This window comes from Fundulus heteroclitus, chromosome 12 (assembly GCF_011125445.2).
Source record: "Fundulus heteroclitus isolate FHET01 chromosome 12, MU-UCD_Fhet_4.1, whole genome shotgun sequence".
NCBI lineage: Eukaryota > Metazoa > Chordata > Actinopteri > Cyprinodontiformes > Fundulidae > Fundulus > Fundulus heteroclitus.
The window spans coordinates 26818287-26839147 of NC_046372.1; the positions used below are offsets into that span (position 1 = coordinate 26818287).

At 40.2% G+C, this 20861-nt stretch overlaps 1 protein-coding gene across 3 annotated transcripts in view; it reads right to left on the reverse strand.

The window, feature by feature from the left end:
* The window catches only part of adamts3 (ADAM metallopeptidase with thrombospondin type 1 motif, 3), a 230747-nt gene that overhangs the window by 33781 nt on the left and 176105 nt on the right, over positions 1 to 20861 (reverse strand). The window contains exons 14-17 of one of the 3 annotated variants that reach the window (XM_036144381.1): positions 15985 to 16118; positions 13133 to 13256; positions 7297 to 7380; positions 6825 to 6905 (exon numbers count right to left, since the gene is read on the reverse strand). In XM_036144381.1, coding sequence (XP_036000274.1) covers positions 6825 to 6905; positions 7297 to 7380; positions 13133 to 13256; positions 15985 to 16118 — 423 coding nt within the window. The remainder of the gene's footprint in view (positions 1 to 6824; positions 6906 to 7296; positions 7381 to 13132; positions 13257 to 15984; positions 16119 to 20861) is intronic. The other 2 variants (XM_036144383.1, XM_036144382.1) reach the window with 2 other exon arrangements.

The following is a 20861-nucleotide window of genomic DNA, read 5'->3' on the forward strand; positions in this document are numbered from 1 at the left end:
ACGCCCAGTCCAGCTTAGAGAGCTCTAAAATGTCCTGGACTTGATAAAACGCTGTGGACCAACACAAGTAAATCAGACGACCCCCATAAAACCGTCACTGCAGTAATTTATGTCCAGACAAATACTACAAAGTACCTGGACATGCTCTCAGATAGAGCCTCATTTCTGGATGCACAATCCTTGTTTTATTGGCTTTAATATTCTATTTTTCTGAGAGAGTGATTTTTGTCCTTCATCGTCTGGAGGCTGTCAGCAGCTAAGCGGGTGGGTCATCATCCTGTTCACAAATGACTCCCAATTATGGTAATAATTATGCAAATGTTCTCATCATACATTCCTGTCAAAGATGTATTTTTTCTACTCTGACTTACTGCTTCCTCTCTGTCTTGATGTAGAAAAGTTATTTACCAGATTAAACCGTACACAGAGTCTCTCTCCACTACTTTAGCCGTCAAAATGAGCTTCTGACTAAATCTTTAGTCCGTCACTGTTATTCTAAAGTGATTTTTATGACGTGCATAAACAAACACTCACTAAAAAATGACCTGATTTTAGAAACATGGAGAACTTTTATAAAGACTTTAAGAAAAAAAAACTTTAAAGAAAATAAAGCTAAAGTTGAATGTTTTTAAGACGCAGAATTCCAAATGTATTCATCACAGAACCAAGACACCTTTGGTTTAGCTCACATCAGGGTCTATCTGACTGGGTCATTTTGCTTTGTTTCTTTACTTTCCTGAGATAATAATTAGTAATTTTGTGATTTTTCCCCAAGTTTTCAAGTGCGTTTACTTAAAAGACTTCAAAGTCTCTGCAGCGTTATTCAAAAGTTATTTTTCTTCTATAAAGGTGTCAGAAAACTCAACAAATGTTACTTTCATCAAGCCACTTCCAGAACATGAAAGAGAGATTAACTATGTCCCTTATGCATTCAGTTGTTTGTCTGAATAAGAACCAAAGCCTATTTTTCACATGCACTTTTGTTTATTCAGTGTTTCTTTAAAGAAACATTTCAGTTTAGAAGATGAACATTTTTTTTCATTTGAAATGATAATCACAGAGACTTTGAAGAAAGACTGTTACATGGGGTAAAAATAAATGTTTTACACAATTTCAGGATGTCAAGCCAAATATGTTACAATTAATAAAAATACTAGAAGGATACATTTTATTATTATACTGTTGCTGAATTTAGGGACAAAAGGATTTCATCCCCTTATAGTTTTTTAAATAATTTGAAGCGTTTAAAAAAAGTAGAATAATATATTTTCAGTTCGATAAAAGTGACCATGGGAATTTCTTCAGGGATCAAGTGAACATCCCTAGGCTGGTTTAAAAATTATTTGTCCCACAGATTCCAGTTTTGAGATATCTATATATAATCTATATATAATTATAATTATAATCTATATATAATCTGTGGGACAAATCATGTACTATTAAAACAAGAACAGAAGTGCTGTGGGAAGTTTAAGTGACTGAAATTCTATGCAGTTAAAATTTGAAAGCTTTGAAGGTTGTAGCTCACGACACAGATAAGAACTTCTGAAATGCTTTTTCATACACGGTATAACTTGACATTTCTGGCAAACATTTTCCCTTTTCTAGGTCAGTTTGGATTATGATAAATATTTATTTTTTTGAAATGCCAGAATAAGGAAAGAGTCGTCTTTTTTCTCAGGGTCTGATTAAATGTGAGAAAAAAGGGTTATGCATCTTTTTGAGCTACAAATGGAAATATATTCCCACTGATGACCAAAAGGATAAAAAGGACGGGTTCAAATAATCTGAATCCTTTATAGCATCAGATGAAGACATATCCTCCTTGATGTCTGCATGAGTGTAACTGTGGCATGGTTTAAAGTTATTTGTAACACCAAGATGCCTGAATGCCGGTGGCCTCAAGATGAAAACCTAAAAGCCTGTGTTGGGCTCAGCAGTGACTACATTTCTGTGCTCCCCGGGACGTAAGACGCTCCAAAGTCTTCTTGTACTGACCTGAATGGACCATTCCATGAATGAAGACCCAGGGATCCCCTCATTGTGGAAAACATATAGAAGCACGTCTACGTGCCATTAGGCCCAACCATAGCACCGCGTAGCTAGCGCGGAGCCACATAGGTTAGCTTCATTTTAGCTTCATGTAGCGGTGCTCCAGCAGCACCCATCAGCTGGGTAATATATAACTAGTGACTCATGTTACTCTCAGCTACCTTTATAGTTTTACTGCTATAGGCTTAGGTTACTGGAGTATATCAGGATCTAATTTTCTCACTATATTGAGTTCTACTGTTCTTCAATTATGCATTATGTGTTGTCATTTCTGCTTTAACTTTCTGTTCTCTCTCTTTTCTCTTCATAGTAGGTACACCTGGTCTGGCGTTCTGTTAACTGTGACATCATCCAGAGAAGACGGCTCACCCGCTACTACCATCTAATGTAGAACAGATTACTAGATCAATGTGTGCTTCTGTGCTTTTTTGTTTCTCTTGTTGTGTCTCTGTTCTGTCTTCTGTAACCCCAGTCGGTCGAGGCAGATGACCGTTCATACTGAGCCCGGTTCTGCCGGAGGTTTTTCCTTCCCGTTAATGGGTGGTTTTTCTTCCCACTGTCGCTTCATGCTTGCTCAGTATGAGGGATTGCAGCAAAGCCATGTACAATGCAGACGACTCTCCCTGTAGCTCTACGGTTCTCCAGGAGTGAATGCTGCTTGTCGGGACTTTGATGCAATCAACTGGTTTCCTTATATAGGACATTTTTGACCAATCTGTATAATCTGACCCAATCTGTATAATATGATTGAACTTGACTTTGTAAAGTGCCTTGAGATGACATGTTTCATGATTTGGCGCTATATAAATAAAATTGAATTGAATTGAATTGAATTGAATAACCAGGCTGGGTGACAATATGCAGGAAGCATAGCTCTAGATTTCAGCCCTAAGGTCACCACCAACCCGTCTGCTTTTCTAACAGGTTTTCCCCTCTCAGGTATTACCACCTGCTGATTAATAACTGTCCATAGCACACAGATGCAGACTTTGCAATGGCTTTTACATTTCTTTATTGCTATTATCATTTTACTGTTGTTTAATTTCTCACATATTTTCCTTATTTTGTTATGTAGTTTACTGTTCATTTGATTTCTCAGTCCGGGAACCAATACAACCTTACTGTAAAGCTGCCAACAGTGCACAATAACAAACTTCTTAACGCCCTACACTGCACAACCTTATAGTTTTATAATCATAAAAAAAACTTCTATGGGTGTTACACTGATTATGTTGTAGCTCCAAACTGTCACCCAGTACCAACATGAGCCACATTAGGAGGCTGTATCATAACATGTGAGCCTCTGAGATGTTGAAATAATGAGGTTTGAGAAAAATACATTCAAACGCACGGAGTCTGCCTTCCTCCCTGCTGTAGGAAGTGATAAGGAGAGAAAAGTGACGAAACAGGCTGGGAAACATGATCTCTCTGAAAGGATGACGTATTGTTTAGAATCAACAGTCAATGTTTTCTCTTTATTTTGAGTTAGATATTAATATTTGATACTTTCAATTTGTATTTTTTGGAACATATTGATTAGTTTGCCTTTATGAAGTTCTGTTAACATTCTGTTCCTTTGAAGCGCCGTTTCTTTGATCTACAGCTTCTAAGTTAATCTCTGAGTTAATAGCGTACATTTTGCACTTAATTTGATGTTTAATTGGTCTTGTTCCTTAAAACAGTTCTAAAAAAGAAAAACACATCAGCTTTCAGATGTTTTGAACAACAGACAATTGGTTTAAAGATGCATCGCCACAGTATTGACTTTTCTTATTTATACGTCAGCAGCTCATTCTGGTTGCATACAAAGTTTTTTATTAAAAATGATCACATCCTGCTGCTGTATTAGTTGTTATTTTGGTATTTTACACTTTGTTTTTGCTTAATTTGTTAGTAAATAAAGCTATTTGTGTTTACATTTAATAACAGAGGAAGTCCAACACTGCGCATGAGCAGCAGGGGATAAAACAAGGAAGTGGCTAACGGCTATTAGCATCTCACAGCGAAACAACGCAGAATGGTCCGAGATCCAGTGGAACCCCCCCCACCCCCCAGAAAATGTAATTCCAGGAGGAAAAAGTCTGGAATGTCTCTAGGAATCCAGTCTGAACGTTGGTGTTCACTGAAGCGGACGCTAAACCCGCCGAGGCTCAGATGTGACGCAGAGTTGACTGACGTGACTAAATGTTCTGATATTATTCTCTTAAAGCTGCTGTAGATCGTTTTATTTAATTAATAAAGGTTGGTCTTTGATCACGCTGAGCTGCTGCTTTACTGAGAGACATTGCAGAGGATCAGGTCCGGTCTGGCATTATTAAACACTGTTTTTATTAATTAAGCAAACCTGCTTTATGATAGTTCTGTGATACTGCCAGTAGATGGCGCCACATCATGGATATATCTGGTCAGCGCCTGGTGCTGGGGTTATATTCTTTTCACAAAAAGAACCATGAAAACATTATCAGGATGGAGGCTTGTTGTATATAACCTTATTTTATCATGATCAAACGTTTTTTAGTCTTCTTTTTATAAGCATATAACATGGCTACATAGCTTTAAAGCTGGGCTTTTTGATTTGATCAGCTAGTCTACAATTGTGAAAAAAAAAAAAACTGTCAAGTTACAAGATAGAACCAAAGTCCTTCACATAGCATTTTGAGCTAAAGGAATACATTTGAGATTTCCAGTCACCACCTGATGTTGGTTTGAGACTCGGTGAACACGGATTTGTAACTTTTCTGACAATTATTGCATAAAAATGTCAAAAACGGCAGTTACAGACCTACCTAGAGATTAGGTTTGATTTTAACAATTAATAAGATCATAATAATGTTATATTTTCTTTATGTTCAGACAATCCAGTGTACACGTCGTACATGAATGCACCATAGATTCCCAAACAATAAGGGATGGACGGACACACTTTAACACTAGACACACAGCTAGATTTAGACTTTTGCTGGTTTTAGTCCGTATCACTGTGATTTTTTCATTTTGCTTCAAATTGTTTCTGGAGGGTTATTATCTCAGTGTAGAGCAAACCTTAGACTTTAAAGCTGTTGGAAAATGCAGAGATAAAGAGTTTGTCCAGCTCTCTTTTCATAACATCTCAATGGCTGAATGACAAACATGTATTTACTAAATAGTAGAATTTACTGAGAGGAGTTCTCCTACTTTAGCTTATTTGAAATTGCACGGAGAAATGTGGAATACAGCACTTCGGTGCATGTCCAGGCTGATCCAAAAGGGCTGGTCAGAACAAAGGATGTACGAATACAGGTGCCCGTAGAATAACTCAGGTACAATACTCCTGGGAAAGTCTCATTGGGTCACAGCATTTTTTTCTGTAATAGCTGCTAGACCTCATACAAAAAAAGGTTCTGCCCTGACGACGTGTCAAGAACAAGCTGCAGGAACCAAAGCTGGCAGATAAAGACTGCAAGAACCGAGTGATGTAACTTATTCCTCGCAGCCCTGAGTGAGTCCCGTTTCTAAAAGAGCAGGTACGGCCGTTAAAGTTTGACAAAGTAAGCAGAACTAGACTGAGAATCCTTTTAAAGGCCTTTGTAGTTGTTTTTAATTAATTAGCTGAATGAAGTGTGGCCCCAGGTGTCTTCACAATATTCAAACTCTCTGAGAAACTAATTTTTAGTTTTTTATTAGTTGTCAGTTCTAATTATCAAAATTAAAAGAAATGAACACTTGAAATATATGAGTGTGTAGTTAGTGAATGAATATAAAATACAAGTTTGACTTTTTGAGTGGAATTACTGAAAAAACAACTTTTTCATGATAATTTTTCTTATTATATGAGCAGCACCTGTAGGTTACTGGTTTAGAAACTCCATTTTAACGTGATTCCTCCCTGATGCAGTCATTGGGAGAAGTCCAGCGTCAGCACAGAACCTGAAGCCTCTTGTAAGAAAAATGTTTGTATTTGGTTCAATCTGAATGTATTACACAAAGAAGGCAGATAACGGAAGCAAAACGTGATTAATTGGGATTTTGTTTTTCTAACAAATGTATTATGCCTTATGAGCTTTACACATTAATGTGAAGCAGAAGGAACATTTGAAAAAAATGGCCTATAAATGACTTCATTACACAAATCCGACAGGTGTGGCGCGTCTATTTATGTGGCCTCCTTTAATCTGGTCGTAAACTCCACGTCTAGTTTATCCCTCTGAGCTTCGTCTGCTGCAAGTGACCGCCAAAAAAAAAACAACTTTTAGACAACCTTTTTTGAGACAGCAAAACAACCTAAATCTCAGCTTAAATAAAGCTTTGGGAACGCTGATGTCTTCAGCCGATAATCTCGCTTTGACGAGTTTTGCCCATCAGGACATAAATGTGTATTGTTGTATTTAGCGAGTCTCTCATCAGCAAAGCTGTCCCTACCGTCCAGAGTGTTCAACATCTTTGTTAGAGGTTTTATTTCTACATCAGAGAAATAAAGAGTTTCAACGTGACCCTTTCCATGTTGCTGCTATTCTGATCCTGAATATTGCTGATTCATCCGACACGTTGCCGGCAGCACTAGTGACTCAGCTAACTGCAAAAAGAAGAAGTGATGGAACCCCAAAACAAATCTCTAATAGGTTGATGAATAATGAATGAGCATGGGGAAGGCCAATTTCCTCGGCCCGGGAAATGACAAGAAATAAATTATGCAAAGTTTTTAATCTGTGATTCTGGAGAACATTTTGCCATTAGTGTTCCAGTGAGGCGTGGTGGGGACGGTGCTGAGGCATCCAGCGGGAAGCCGCACTTACCGACAATCTGAGGGCTGGCCTCGTGCTCCTGGATCATCACGTGTCTAGCTCCAGGGGGAATATGAAACATCTTAAGGTAACCTTTGCCAAGTTTGCAGCAGCAGCAGCAGCAGCAGCAGCGGTAGCAGCGGGGAGGTTAGAAAAGATGAGAGGAGACAGAAAAGTTAAGCAGATACAGACATGAACTGTTTGTTTGCAGCGGTGGACATCAGACGTCTGCAGAAGTTTGCCTCACTTTGACATTTTGACAGCGAGGAAGACGGAAAGTTGCGTTGTTGTTACTCAAAGTATCATTGAAACGGGCCCAGAGACGTTGACTGAGATCCAGACACTCTGAGCTCTAAATGAACTCTTCAGCCTGCCTGGGCCCTGTTTCAATGACTAACAGCTATTCTACTCTATTTACTACAGATCTAGCAAAGGGGCCTTCTGCCGCAGATGTCCCACCGCTCACAAACCCGCCGCCACTCACCCAGCACATTTCTAGACTCTTCGGTTTCATTTAAAAACACATTTCGAGCTCCTTTAGGCAGAGAGAAGGCTCCTCTGGTCTTCCCTTGAAAAAGAAGCACATCAGTTAGTCGTCATTTCATTCTCTCTCTCTTTCTGTCGGCAGAGAGACGCTGTGGAAGCATATTTATGAGACCGGAGGAAAGCAGAAACAAATTAGCCGGTAAAGTATTTTCTGCCGCCAGTCACGGTGAGCGGAGGGGGTGCTGTGTAATTGCTGGTGCTCAGATTTGACAGGACGGTCCTGGCGCTCTGGAAGCAGCAGGTGTGGCCGAGGTGATTAGGAATGTGAGCGGCACGCCGGCGCAGAGCCCACACAAGGTCACGGCAGCCGTGGTGGGCGCGCAAGCGTTCAAGGCTCCAATCAAACTTTTTCAAAAGGGTAAGAGAAGGAATCTGGAGGACACCTGAAGAGCGAGCGCCTCGGTGGACATCACATTTGATTAAAAGGTCTTATTGTGGAGTGAAAGAAGAACTCTTGTCTTAAATTGGCTCTGTGGATGTGAAGCACCGGCTGAACGGAGCATCGGCGCACCAGTTGGCTTTCATACTGTGAACGGCCAATTACACGCCGGATTGCCTCCAAAGGTCAGCAGCTTGCTTCAGAGTGACATTTCTAATGCAAAAAATCCCCCCCCACCATAAAAATAAAAAATAAAATATTGTTTGTGAGACTGGAGGCATTTTCCCATCAGACACTGACATTAAAAGCCACAAACACACCGTAACGAGCAACATCGTCTACTTATAATGAGCCCACATCACTAACAGCTAAACAGACAATTAATTAGTTGCAGGAGCAGAAGAAACAGCAGTTTGTGACTCTCATTTCTTCGGGTTTCTACAGCGTTAGACATCCATCTGCGCTACAAGCTGGCAGCAGGGATACTTGCATATTGAGTTTTCCACCAGAGGGGAGTCATTTTGGGCCCGCTTGCTCAACTGTTTTCCTGCAGGAAAGGTGACGGGTTAAATGAAAAGTGAGAACAAAAAAACAGAGCAAAGAATCAAGCAGTTTGACATCGGGCCTCTCAGGAGACCCGGATTGGTGTCGTTGACGGATGAATTTTCATCATGAAGGCCTCCAGATGGACCACGCTGCTGTCAGGAGTGGGTGGAAGCCTTTAGGGCAAATCCATTCCACTTATTTATTCATCCACGCAGCTGAAGGAGATAAAAACTTTTTTTTTCCAAACAAAAAAAGTGAAGCACCTTATTTTTCAGCTCATTGTTTCTCTCTTTGAGAGACATCCCGCTCACTTTAATTCACACTGATTACACGTGTGTGGACCTGAATATGGGAAATAATTTGCATGAGGAACCCTAAACTCACCAACACCTCTTAATAAAATAAAATAGCATTACCCTTCGTATACACGCATATACACTGCTCAAAAAAGAATTAGAGGAATCCATTTTGTATAAAATGAAGTCAGTTAAACCTCCTGGATCATTGATGTGGTCAGTTCAGCAGCAGACGGGGTGATAATCAGTGTCGGCTGCTTTTAAAGGACATTAAGGTTCAGTGAAGGAGGAACAGGAGGAACACAGCCAGAGCCCTACAAGGTGACCTGCAGCCGGCCACCGGTGTGAACGTCTGATAAAACCATTAGAAACAGACGTCAGGGTGGTCAGAGGGCTCCATGTCATCCAGCAGGACCTGTCTCACTGCATGACGCCGTGAAGCTCCACTGACATTCGTCTGTGAACGCTGCAGTTGTCATGTTGGGTCTGGTGGCCTGATGAGAAACTCTGAGCTCATGAAGCAGACGTGAAAGGGTCTGAAGCTTAAGCCGCCTGCCTTGGTGGTGGTCTCTGTAGGTCTGTAGGAAAGGCATGTCCATGGAGGGACACAGACCTGTACAGGATAAATATCGGCACCCAGACTTCTATTAGGTGTCAGGATGAAATCCTCAGACCCGTTGTTAGACCCGGTGTGCTGGTGCAGTGGGTTTCTCCTGCTGCGTGATAAAGCCCGGCCTTATGTAGCAGGGTATGTAGGATGTTCCTGGATGATGAAGGAGTTGATACAAGTCCAGGAGCTCAGTGATGTCCTGAATGAATTAGCACCTAAATCCATCACAGACTTGTTATCAGGGCATCAACCCTCCAGACCACTCAGGTCTTCTGGCTCCAGCCTGCTCTGCAGAACCAGAACCAGAACCAGAACCAGACATGGAGAAGCAGCATTTAGTTCCTATGCTCCACTGATCTGGAACAAACTTCCAGAAAACTGTAAAAGTGCTGAAAGCCTGAGTTCCTTTAAATCAAGATTAAAAACACATTTGTTTAGAGATGCCTTTAAATGTTAATGTTGAAGTTTGTAATTCAGCTCGTTTTATACTTTATATTCCAATGCAATGTGCTTGCCTCTGCGATGTTTTCCCTCTGCTTTTCTTTCCTCTGTTTTTTTTTGTTTGTTTTCTTCGTCTACGGCACTTCAATCCTCTTGTTTCAGAAAAGTGCTTTATAAATAAACTTGTCTCACCGGGTCAGGATATATGAGGAGATACCTCAGGATAGCCAAAGCCACAGAGAAAGAGAAACTGAAAAACTGAAGCAGCCGGCTGGTCCAGTTTGCAGAAATGTCACTGCAGCAACTTAAAAATGATATATCCAGCAGAGTTTGCTTCCTGGTTGAAATCTGCTGTGTTTTCAATGTGTTCCCTTCATTTTTTGAGCAGAGTATAAAAACAACAATAAAAAGCACAGATTCTTAAGCATCTTAATGCAGTAAACGTACCCCCTGAACTTTTCCCCTCCATTCTGTCACAATATAACCAGAATTTTCTGCAACTTTAAAAGTTTTTTTTATATAGAATATCAAATAAATGTGTTATGCCTAATGAGCTGTACACATAATTGTGAAGCAGAAGGAAATTTTGTAAAATTACTTCCAGACATAAATCTGACAGGTGTGGCATGTGTATTTATGCAGCCCCCTTTAATCTGGTAGCACAAAAGGAAATCCTCTACAATCAATCACAGTCCAAAGCTCAGCTGAGTTAATTTTTTTAACAAGTCAAATGTAAATGTGCAGGAGTTAGCCTTTTTCTCCCACACGTCTTCCCTCCACTCAACTTTCCATAAGCACAAATGGATGCATTCTTTCCCATTATTGTGTAGGCCTCAACATGTAATAAACTCATTTATTGACAAACTAGTGTTCTGGTTTTCATTAGCTGTTGGCCATAATCACCTAAATTAACAGAAATAAACATGAGTTGCATGTTTTGAACAGCTCTCAGTGAACTCAGCAGACAGAGAGCAGAACTCATATAAATATATTGGAAATTAACGTAGCAACTACGAATCCATCCATTTTTTTGAATGCTTGTCATGTCCTCCCATTTAACTATAATGTATGCTTTTGTAATTGATGGAACAGCCTGTGAAGGCAAATTTCCCTTTAGGGACTAAAAAGTATTAATCCGAATTTGATTAACAAAATAAATGAACCTTTTTGTTGACTCTAATTTTGAAGAGGCACATACCACCATAATGATGCATTTCAGAGCTCATGATGCATGAAACATTTTTGCATTAATGAGCAAAGAATCCAAAAAAAAAAAACTTTTATGTGATTTCAGTTCACCCAAAACCTGAAACCCATTCCTAGCCTCACAGTTTCTGTCCTTGGTTTGAAACATGATGTCGTTTCATCCAATAAACTGCTGTTACTCCCCCATTGCATGGATGACCTTGTGTAACCACAAAACCAAAGACTTAACGTGCGATCCACATTTCCTATCAGCGAGGCCAAACGCTCAGAAGCAGACCTTGAGCTCGGCCTTTTTGATAAACATGGAAAATGGGCTGAATTTATTCTGCGCTTTTCTCATCATTCCACACTGGAGTAAATTCACCCAGCTTCACTCACAAACAGGCGCACGTTCATACACAGATCCCTGGGCAACGTGGGGTTAAGTGCCTTGCATAGGAAATCAGCATTTGGTAGGAGGAACCTGGAATCAAACCCACAACTTGGCTGACAAGACGACTACTGAAACAACTCGACTGATAAAAAGCCAGCTTCTAACCAGCTAGGACCATGACTTGTGTACGGCCTAAAATCCCTTAAGTCCTCATTTCTCTCCACATGGAACAAGCTTCTTCCTGCCGGCGGCCATCGTCGCCTTTTTTGCTCAGGTTTGCATTAGAGAAGCTTTTCTGCAGCAGTCAGGAACATCTTATTGGACTGTTGATTGGTAATATCTACTTAAGCAATCAGGATCAGAATTGTCAGATCTCACCCTGCGCCTTCTTTTTAAAACATGTTCTCATCAAACCTATTGAGGCAAGGAGAAAAAAAAGTTCCCTCCACTACAGTAATTTCCTCCAATTTGGACAAACCAAATCATGAGCCTGTAATTTATGTGAGAATTTCAACCTCGGGTATTTAAAGGAGCTATTTTCTTAGATTGTTCCTGCAGAGGTCACTTTCTGAAGCAGTTTTTTTTTAAAAGCTGTCCATAGTAGAATTAAAAAAAATAATGACTGAGGAGCGACAGTTAAAGAAACAAAAGCTTTGGAGTTTGAATTTCTGTTATGGTGGAGGTGAAAACGCTCTAATGGTTATGCATGCTTGCCTTGGTGGAGTTTATACTACAAATTTATCAAAAACTGCTACGTTTTTCGGGTGGAGCTACTTGTTGATATTAATCATAACAATGAGGCAAAGATTACTTCACTACTTTGCACCAACAAAACTTTTAATTTATTAGTAATTTGTAACTCACTCATGCAGTCATTCATACTTCATCCTGCAAGCGGCTAAACCGCTGCGTGTATTAAAACGTTGTTTTGCAAAGTAGTTATCAACAGTTAGTATCTATGTAGCTCAGCACAATAACTGGATGAGCTACATAGATTCATGGTGAGAGAACCAAAAAAATCGACAACTGTAAGTCAGACTGTCCATAAATCTGGCCTTTGAGAAAGATCGGAAGCCTTTTTTGTGAGAAAGTCATAAACATGCAGAATGTAGGGAAATCAGCAAACATGTGGAGGAAGTTACCCAGCTTTAATTAAACTAAAAAATAATCAAGCATTTAGTCCAAAATGTGAATCGTTTCTCACAGTTTCTTCAATCCCAGTATTCACACCACTCTCTGTGGGCTCTAGCATCTCAATTACTAAAATTAAAGATCAAGTGTAGGGACCGAGAGCAATAATAGTCTATTTGCATCCAGAAATAATGTAAGCATGGCCCTTCTGATGTTAAAAGACTACTAAGTATCATGCCAAGATGCTCCTTCGTTTTGCAATACTGCACAAAAACTGTGCAATAGTGAAACCAGTGTAAACAACTGACGTGCTTAAAATGATCCAAACACACATTTTATCTATATAAATAAATTAATTGTACGGGTTAACAGCACCAACAACGTTAGGGGCAGCTTCATGGTAGGATGCTTCCTCTCAGCACGACAGGGAAGCTGGTTACAGCTGATGGGGAGATGAGAGGAGCCAAGTGCAGTGGGACTAAACACAAATGCATGCCACACTTTTCAGATTTTTATTTCCAGAAAAATGTACAAACCTTGTATGCTGTTGCTTCATGATTATCTGCTACGTTGTGTTTGTCTTTCCAATAAAATCCCAGTAAAACACTTGACTTTGAAGGTTATGATAGAAATGAGAAAAAGTTCAAGGAGTATTTCTAGCTTTACAAGCCTCCATGTGTTCTTAAATAAATATCCAGAGTAGTAACTGGATCTGCAGCTGGCCCATCAACGTCAGCGAGCAGCACACACCTTTACCTGTGGCAGAGCCTTGCTGCTTCCACCTGTTCTCACCTGGTTTCTTGGGAGTCCTGGTGAAGGTTCCTTTCACGGTTCTGCAGTGGGAGTTGTCTCCGCCGCAAACTCCACATTTGTCCTCCACCTTTTTGGAGCCGATCTCTCTGTCACAGCCGACCTTCTGGAGAACGATAAAACACAACAGACGACTCTTCACATTCACAGTATCGGCTGGTCGTAGGTTTAAAAACACAGCTCATTAGCTTCTGGTTCATGGGCGCTGCTCCTCAGGAAGCGGTGGAGGCGAGGCAGGAGTCACGTTAAAAAAATAAAATATTTTAAACCTCTCTTGTATTCAGCAGATTTTTAAACATGCCATTCAAGCTGTTAGTAGTTACCTGCAATCCCTAGTCGTGACACATGAACTGAGCAAATGAGATGCTTAAATTATTTAAAACAATAGACGCTTTGATGGGGCATTTTGTGTGTGGGGGGCATTACTAAAATGAAATGCATGCGTAGTAACCATATTTAGTTTTCATTTTTTACTGTATTTATGCTTGGACCAACACAAACACTAGTTCCTCGTGTGTTCAGACATGTCATTTTTGTTTGTTTGCTAAGAATCAGGGGTTTAGATAAAATCAGAGTCGACCTGATGCCGGATGAGAACTTTGCCTTCATTATTCATCAATATTCTCTCTTTGCTTCCCAGCGCCTTGCAGAAATATTCACGTTCTCAAGTTATGCCCCCAAATTTCCATGTATTTCATGTATTCTATGAGCATGACCAGACCATCATAAAGTAGCACATAACTGCAAAGTGTAAGGAAAATGACCCAAGACGTTAACAATTTTAACAAATTAAACTCTAAACAGTAAGTTGCTCTTTACCGGACAGCGTGGAACCCCATGCCGGCTGTTACAGCGCTACGCTTATGGAGTTTGTTTCAAAAGCTTTACACATCTAGAGAGTGAAAGTTTAGATTTTCTTTGTAAAAAAGATCCACTTGGATAGCGAGTTTCTGGACAGAACTAAGTTAAAGTTTGTGACATAATTTCAATCAGATCTAGGCTTAGGCTTGGACTATAATAAAACAATAAAAACAGCTAAAAGCAGTTTGATCTAGACCAGGGTGCCCAAACTTTTTGGCTCATGGGCCAAAATTGTTGTATGAAAAAGCACTCAAGGGCCCAAACAAATGAATTTAAAAAGATAACAAAGCCAAACAATTGCGACATTTTTTTATTTGCTCTACAAAATATGATCATTTTAAAAAACAAATTAGAATTATCTGTATTTAGCCAATTTTAATAAATACATTCCTATCAGAGTTTAGTGCACCAAAGTCTGCATTTGAGTAAAAGTCGCTGGATAGATGTAGGCCTATTTGAAAGAATGTGTGGTTATTAGAAGACAATTTTTTGTGTTGGACCCGACATTTAACTGTAGGATTTTAACTGGTCTGTAGTAATTATAAATAATAAAGTGTTGGTTGGCTAAATCTTTCTTTAAGTGCAATTCGGGCCACAAATGGCCCCCAGGCTGCACTCTGGACACGGCTGATCTAGACCATTCTATTGTTGCTCTAGATGTACAGAACGTTTGGGTAGGGCTGGGTGATATCTCTGATTTTATTATGTCAAATTCAAACAAGATGGCCGCCCTGCCATTGTAAACAATTAAAATATAACTAAATGTTTTCTGCGTGCGATTACACAATGAGCTGAGAACAGGCTTCACTTCACTTGTGTAACTTCAAAGTAACTTAAATTAATAAATTAATTAAATTAAATATATTTTCCTAAACATGTATTCACTATTCTGCTGATGGTAGCCCAATAAGTGCATTAGCAAAGTAAAATCCAAGATTTTCCCAAAACTGAATCTTAATAAATTGTAGATTAGTCGATTAAATCGATGTATCGCCCAGGCCTACGTTCAGGGTTGGTGTTCTGTTGGACGGTGAACCGGTTTATTTAGCAGCATCTAACAGGACTTCTTCCAGGATTGCCCTTTATTAAGGTCCGTTTATCTTTTCTATCTGCTGTTACCAGCGTGCTTGTTCATGCAGAAGAAAAGCATCCCCACAGCATGATTACTGTCAGATGCTCCGTTTTGCATCTTGGTTAAAAAGTAGGTCTCACCTGACCAGAGCAGGTTGGCTGTTTGCTCTACATGGCTTGTAGCGAACTCCAAATGTGAAATCTACAGACTTTCTTTCAACTCTACTTTTCTTCTGGCTTATTTCTCATAAGGACCAGATTTGAGGAGTGCACAACCAACAGTTACCTGATAGACTGACTCTCCTACCTGGGCTGTGGATAACTGCAGCTCCTCCAGAGTCACCATGGACTCCTAAGCAGCTTGTCTTATAATTGCACTCTTTATGCAGCCTGCCAGCTTAGATGGGCGACCCAACAATGCTCAGATGTTCAAATCTTATATATAATTTTAGAACCCTAAGCCTGGTTTGAACGTCTCCACAGCCTGATCGCTGACCTGGCTCCTCTGCTCCTTGGTCTTCACTGATGGCTGGATTTAAGTAAAAACTGTTTACTAATAACTTGAATCCTGAAGGATACCCAGATTATTTTAGAGTTAACAGAGTAAAGTGGGTTGCAAAACAAATGCAAACCATACTTTGAAGATTTTCATTCGCTGACAATCTTAAAAACAATGTTTTCCTTGGTCTTCCCTATAAAGGGTTGGTCTAAATCTCGCCAAAATGAACTTTTCATTCGCATTTTGTTCTGTGAGGGAATACTTTTCCAAATCACGATGTTTTCCTACTTTGTAAAACACAAATTTGAGTAAACATCTTAATTATAACAGCCTGACGGTAACCTGCTGCAGCTTTAAAGACGGAGAAACCATGTAGCTCTAAAAAACTAAAAAGCATCCTCACCACACATTCTCCGCGCACACAGATACTGTAGGCGTCCTTGTACGAGCAGCGCGTCCCATCATGCACCAGCTGCTTCATGTACGCCACGTCTTCGGTCTCCTTGGACTGGCAGTACAGGTGGCATCTCCTGTTAGCTGGGAGGACAGAGCATTGGATTCAAATAAATCACTCATCAAAAATGTCTGCTGGTGCTGCTGCAGCTGGTTCCTGGGATCTCTAAAAGCCTCACAGTGATGAGAAAGGCAACAGATAGGTAAAACATTTGTTTGAGAGTTATAGGAAAGAGAAATTAATGCCCTCTAAAGTGACATTAGCAAAGCTCTGTTTGGGAGTATAACGCAACAGGAAGCTGCTAAAACAAATGTTGATAAGGCAATTAGCTCAAAACTTCTCCAACTTGTTATATTTAAAATCAAACACCCCGTGCTGGGTTAAATACATCGTTGAGTTTGCTTATAATTAATCAGCTCAAAGCTCTGCGCTCTAAGGCACTCTTAGCCTGATTTATTATAAGATTGAGCAGATTTTAAACCTCAGAAACAAGGGAAACAAGAGATTCCTAACCTGGAGGACCTGAAACTAGGGCTGCACCAGCGAGCTCAGAGAGCTGTGCCAAAAAAACAACTGAAAAACACACTACATTATGTCAAGATCAAACTGCAATTGCCCCACTCATGTTTTTATGTGCATAACTGCCTTTTCCAATCCTGTTTTTAATATGCCTGAATCAGGTACAGTTGTTTTTCTAAAGGTATTCCTCTCAGAGACATCCAGTCCACTCCAACTTTATTTCTAAAGTACTTAAAACAAACAGAGAGGCTCAAGTGCTGGACATATAAAAGCAATACGACATCAATGGAACCATTAGAATTCAAAACGAATAAAACAGTAAAATACAGGGACATAAAACTGGCATAAAACCAACACCTTCCTAAGTGTTAAAAGCCAGAGAGAAAAGATGCGTTTAAAAAAAAGGAGATTTAGAAATAGCCAGAGAGGATGCCTGCCTAATGTTCAGCAGCAGGTCAATCCTGAGTTTCAGACCGGCTAGAAAGCCCGGTTCCCTCTGAGCTTACGCCGGGTTCTCTGTCCTGACCAGAGCAACAAGTCAGCTGACCTTAGAGAAGGAGGAGGCACGCAGGGCGTAGAGATGTAGAGCAGGGTGAGGCCATTTAAAGCCTTTAAAAGAAAATAAATCATCTTAAAATGGACCCTAAAATGGACGGGCAGCCAGTAAACTCAAACCCGGTAAAATGTGCTTAAACCTGTGCGTACGCCTTAGTTAAAAGTCGTGCTGCAGCATTTTTGCCCCATTGGCAGATGTGAGATTAACCAAATGAAGTGTGTTAGTGTAATCCAAAAGAAGCTGAACTTCACAGCAGACTTGAGCTGGCTCTTAAAAAGTTAGAAAAATGTTGGGAAAATGTTGTAATGACAAGACAGATTATGATTCCTGAGGTGTTTTCATGTCTCTGTGGACTGATGTGGCTAACAGGTAGTCGCTCACTTCATAGGACAACAACACCTTTAAACACTGTTACCTTAATCAGAAAGATTGGTTCTTAAGGTGCCTTTGTCCTTAAGGTGTAGATGGGGTGTAAAGACAAAGGACACTCTGTGAGGACCAACATGTTCACATTTTGGACAAAGAAGACAGATGGTTTGAAAGGGCGAGAAGGAAGGTATTTACGTAAAGAGATGAAAAATTAACCTTAAACAGAGGAGGAGGTCTTAGGTTCCAACTCTCAAAAACTTACAAAACAGGTTGATTCCTTCCAATTATCACCTAAATCCTCACCTCCAGGTGATCAGAACATTGTTTCTGTAAACCAGGCCAATACCGACCTTAACGACTCCCCATTACTAAGGGGTGGACCTGTTTCTGTTGAATCTGCATGTTATCTAAGTCATTACAAGGCCTTTGTTAGGCATTGCTATAAAGCTTGGAACGCCACATTACTCCAGACATTTTGAATTGAGAAAGCTTTCTGGATGGGAAGCAAAACGTCTTCAGACTTTGAAAAAAAGTCCAGTTGTTTTGTTTTTTAACTTTTTTGGACTGACGATGTCCTGAATGACTGAGAATCTTCACCAACATTGGTTTCTGTTCATGTGTTTTTATTTTTGATGTTTGCAACCGCTCTATGCCTGTGTTGCCTGTCAGAATTGTTATTTTATTTGGGAAATTATTTACCTGAATAGAAAATTAAATCCTGGTTTACTGAAGTTTTCACAGAGCCTATTAAAAAAAGAGTTGCAAATTGAGGAAGCACAGGCTTCAAATGTGATAAACTCATCTGTTTTCAGGCTGAGTGAGAACAAAATTCCCAGGAGGAGGATGTCAAAATTAGCTTGGGACCGCCAAAGGACAGGCTGATGCCTTTAGACTGACTTTTTTTTGGATTAGTCGGTCAGTCAGTACGATAAGCACGTTGGAGAATTCATCTGGTTTTCACTAACAAGCTCATAGCAGCTGCTTCATGCTGACTTCTGATCCCTGGACGGAGGTTGAGAACAGCAAGGTGGATGTTGGCTTCTCAGGAAATTATGATCTGCACTATATAGTAGATAAGGGAAGGAAAACTTGGCCAGGGTTTCCTGTTTGTGCTTGCACATGCATTTGCATGAGTGCATTATTGATGAGAGATTTAAAGTATTTGTGGGGCGGGCCCTGGACATTTGGGGGCCCAAAGCTAAATCTGTTTTGAGGGCCCTACTCTACCATAAGTAGATTTAAGTATTTAAAGATACTCAAAACAAAATGCTGTTTGCCATTATATGCCTGATGCATAATATTTGATCTCCATGACCATGGTGTATCAGGTTACCTGCTAACTGAGCACACTCAGCAAATGCTCTATGAATCTATGAGGGGACAGATTATGTTATAAAGCACTCTGAGTAGCCTGGTTGGCCAAAAAACAGCTAAATAGATACACTCCATGTCTCATTTGTTATATAGCGCTTTGTGTTGAAAATTGTTAAAGGGGCCATGACAACAGATTCCATTGCTCCGAGGTTTTCGGGGTATAATGGTCTGTTGTGCACTGACGAGGCCGTGTGAAAGTAAAAACTGAACCAAAGCACCCGCTCAGGGCGGTCATCTTTGCTGCTTTGCTCCAAAACGGTAAGATCAGAACACAGTTTCATTTTCTATGTGGGTTGCCTTTCTATGTAATTCTTATTCTCCAATCAGAGCACACCAGTCACGCAAACAGCCCCCCCCGGCCTGACCCGCCCAGCCAGATGGATAATGTGTAGCGCTCTCGTTCTGCACATTATCAACCTGGAATGGCTCCATGTGAATCCATTTGGGGAAAGAAGGTAATATCAGCAGAACTCTCCAAGCTGATTGGAGCAAAGCCACTCCTAGTGCCGCCTACCAAAGGTTGGTTTTAGCCAATCACAGTATCAAATTAAAACGTAAGCAGCAGACGTCATGAGAAACCACAACAAGGGAAACTGGTTAAGGCACTTCTCGCTACTATCAAACAAGAAATTGTGGATTCTCACTAAAAAGATGTGTTAGCAGCAGCTATGCCTGGATCCTCCTGCGCTGCCACGTTTGTGTTGGTTCGGCTGTGGGCTCAGCCACTCTTGCTTTCATTGAACTGTTATGTCCCGCTCTAAACCTCAATACTGCTATGTGATTGGCCTGAACCGTTGTTGGTTCAGATACAAATATTTGAATCCAGAGCGCTACAAGATGAATCCTCGTGTGTTTGAACGCACAAATACGGCCAGAATTCATCTTGCAGGCACGGTTAACAAACAGCCCTCGGACCACCAGATGCATAAGACTTCAACCTGTCTTGCTAATTAAATAGTGTCTCTGTACCTCTCTCAGTTCCCCCACTGCTACATAATGTTTTCTGCAAAACAGAGTATATTCTGTCCAGAATTAGCCCATTTTAAAAGCAATCACCCCCCCCCCCATACCTGCCGCCACCACACACACACACACACACACACACACACACACACACACACACAAAAGTCAACTTACATGTATACTTCATGCCCTGGAAATCTCTGTATTTTATACTGGATATTTTCAACCCATCTATTGAATTTAGTGCACTAGTTGATCTTTTCTTCATCAGAGAACAGAAGCACTGCAGTCAAAATATGGCCTTTTTTGACCTGCTGTATATTAGCCAGTCCCTAACAATTTTTTTCCCCTTCCATTGCAGGAAGTAGAATATGTTAGATACTTTGGGAATTCTCTGCCCTCTGAATCTCTGAGAAAGGCTTTCTTTTTGCCATTAAACGCACAACATTCACAGATACTTTTGACATTTTAGCTTGATGTATCATGAAACTGTTGACCTTTCGGGTTTTGTGATTTTTATTCTATCATTACAATTATATAATAATAATAATAATAATACTTTTATGTTTGTTTTTTTCTTCCTAATCCACCTCATATATTTTTCAATCCTTTTTTAATTATGTCTGTGTTGTGTGCACCTGCCTGTTGCTTTAATCCTATAAATTTCCCCGTCGTGAGATAAATAAAGGATTAGCTAAATAAAACTTTTTAATAGTATATATGTACTTCTTAAAAGGTTCTTAAAATGTCTTAATTATATTTTCTCTGTGGGCTCCAGTAGCATATGATAGATAATATCTACTTTGAAAGTTAACATGAAGTGCTGCTGAAGATGACCACTCTGATCTACCTGGATGTATTCTGGAGGACTGAATCGCCTCAGTCAGTGACGTCAGTCTGTGGGTCTGTCGGAGCAGTGAGAGAAGTTTCTTCTCCTTTTCTGTTTCTCGACGTTTGCTTGCTCATGGTTTTTCACGTGCTTAGATAAATTTGTTGTGTTTCCACTGCATTTAACCGGCTTTTCACAAAACATACAGCTTGATTT